Raw genomic sequence first — 1,257 nt, forward strand, 5'->3', positions numbered from 1 at the left:
TTTATGACAAGAGAGCCTACCAAGTTTGTGTGCAGAGTCTGTCAGCTCCTGAGCCACCCTCTTGATATGCTGTATGGCTGCACTGATAGTGGAGCGAATCCTCTCCGCTTCCTGCTCTAACAATACATGCTGCAAAAGAGGATATGATGAAATTCTATTCTATATCATTTCTATTCATAAATGAAATCCTTACTTATCAACAAGCCTTCTAATATATTGCTGTAAATCTTTTAATCTATGGTATATCTAATCATTTCCCATGTTTATATTTAAGCATTCCTACTGTACTTTTGTATTCCCAGTTTTCTGAAATGTGATCTCCAACTACTGCCTTTGTTTCAACTTTATATCCTTTTTTAAGCAACTCAACTTCTGTTTCAATACTGCTATCAAAAATATGATTACTTCAAAACATTTTTAAAAATAAGCAACGACATGAAAAGTTAGTATTTTTCTGACCACCATGGATACCAAGTTACCTTGTGTTTGGTGTGTTTGTAATCTTTGCAAATGAAGCACATCAAAGGGGCAGCTTGACACTCCTCCTCCAGACACACAAATTCCACTGGGTGAAACGAGTGGTCCACGCATCTTGGTTTCTCTCGTGGCTTCTCTGCAGTCATGGGAACAAACATTACATTGTGCTTGGTATTTCAACTTCTATTGAATATTCTACATATCTGAAAAGAAATTAGTTACTGTAATAACACCTTGTTCCAAAGTGACATACCTGATAAAGGAATGCGTTTATGCTTGTGTAATGTTCTCGTGGCATGGGTTCTTTCAGAACATTCCAGGCAAAGATGAGATGCACACACTGTACAATAAAGTACTGCTAAGTGATCTTCATCTTCATCACAGGATATACCCAGCTGTACAAAAGAAAAATTATTTTTATAATATCTTTACCAGCTTGTCTTCTCCACAACAGAATTAGACTATTTCATATTCCCAGAAATATTACACCATTTATAGTTATCTAATACTAAATCCCTAACATTTTAGTTTTTTTCATGGCAACTGTGATCTCCAAAATTATCCTCTGTATTATAAGACTTACTTCTTTCTGCTGTACTAGGACTTCTGGTAGGAGGACTGCATCTGACCGTGATAATGACAGTCTTTCTAGGAGTTCAAGTAGGGCAAAGTTTTTCTTGAGACCCCACACACCTGATGCACCTAATGAAACAAAATGAATGCTTGGGGAATCATTCCATCACTTCAGAGTATGGGCATATATATACATAGTAATATATA

General features: G+C 36.2%; 1 protein-coding gene across 1 annotated transcript in view; it reads right to left on the reverse strand.

Annotated features, from left to right (window-relative positions):
- LOC119585934 (E3 ubiquitin-protein ligase TRIM23-like) overlaps positions 1 to 1,257 on the reverse strand; it is an 8,516-nt gene that overhangs the window by 6,797 nt on the left and 462 nt on the right. The window contains exons 2-5 of the mRNA XM_037934651.1: positions 1,061 to 1,199; positions 731 to 872; positions 480 to 613; positions 21 to 129 (exon numbers count right to left, since the gene is read on the reverse strand). Of these exons, the coding sequence (XP_037790579.1) occupies positions 21 to 129; positions 480 to 613; positions 731 to 872; positions 1,061 to 1,199 (524 nt within the window). The remainder of the gene's footprint in view (positions 1 to 20; positions 130 to 479; positions 614 to 730; positions 873 to 1,060; positions 1,200 to 1,257) is intronic.

The sequence above is a fragment of the Penaeus monodon genome, chromosome 20 (genome assembly GCF_015228065.2).
Source record: "Penaeus monodon isolate SGIC_2016 chromosome 20, NSTDA_Pmon_1, whole genome shotgun sequence".
NCBI lineage: Eukaryota > Metazoa > Arthropoda > Malacostraca > Decapoda > Penaeidae > Penaeus > Penaeus monodon.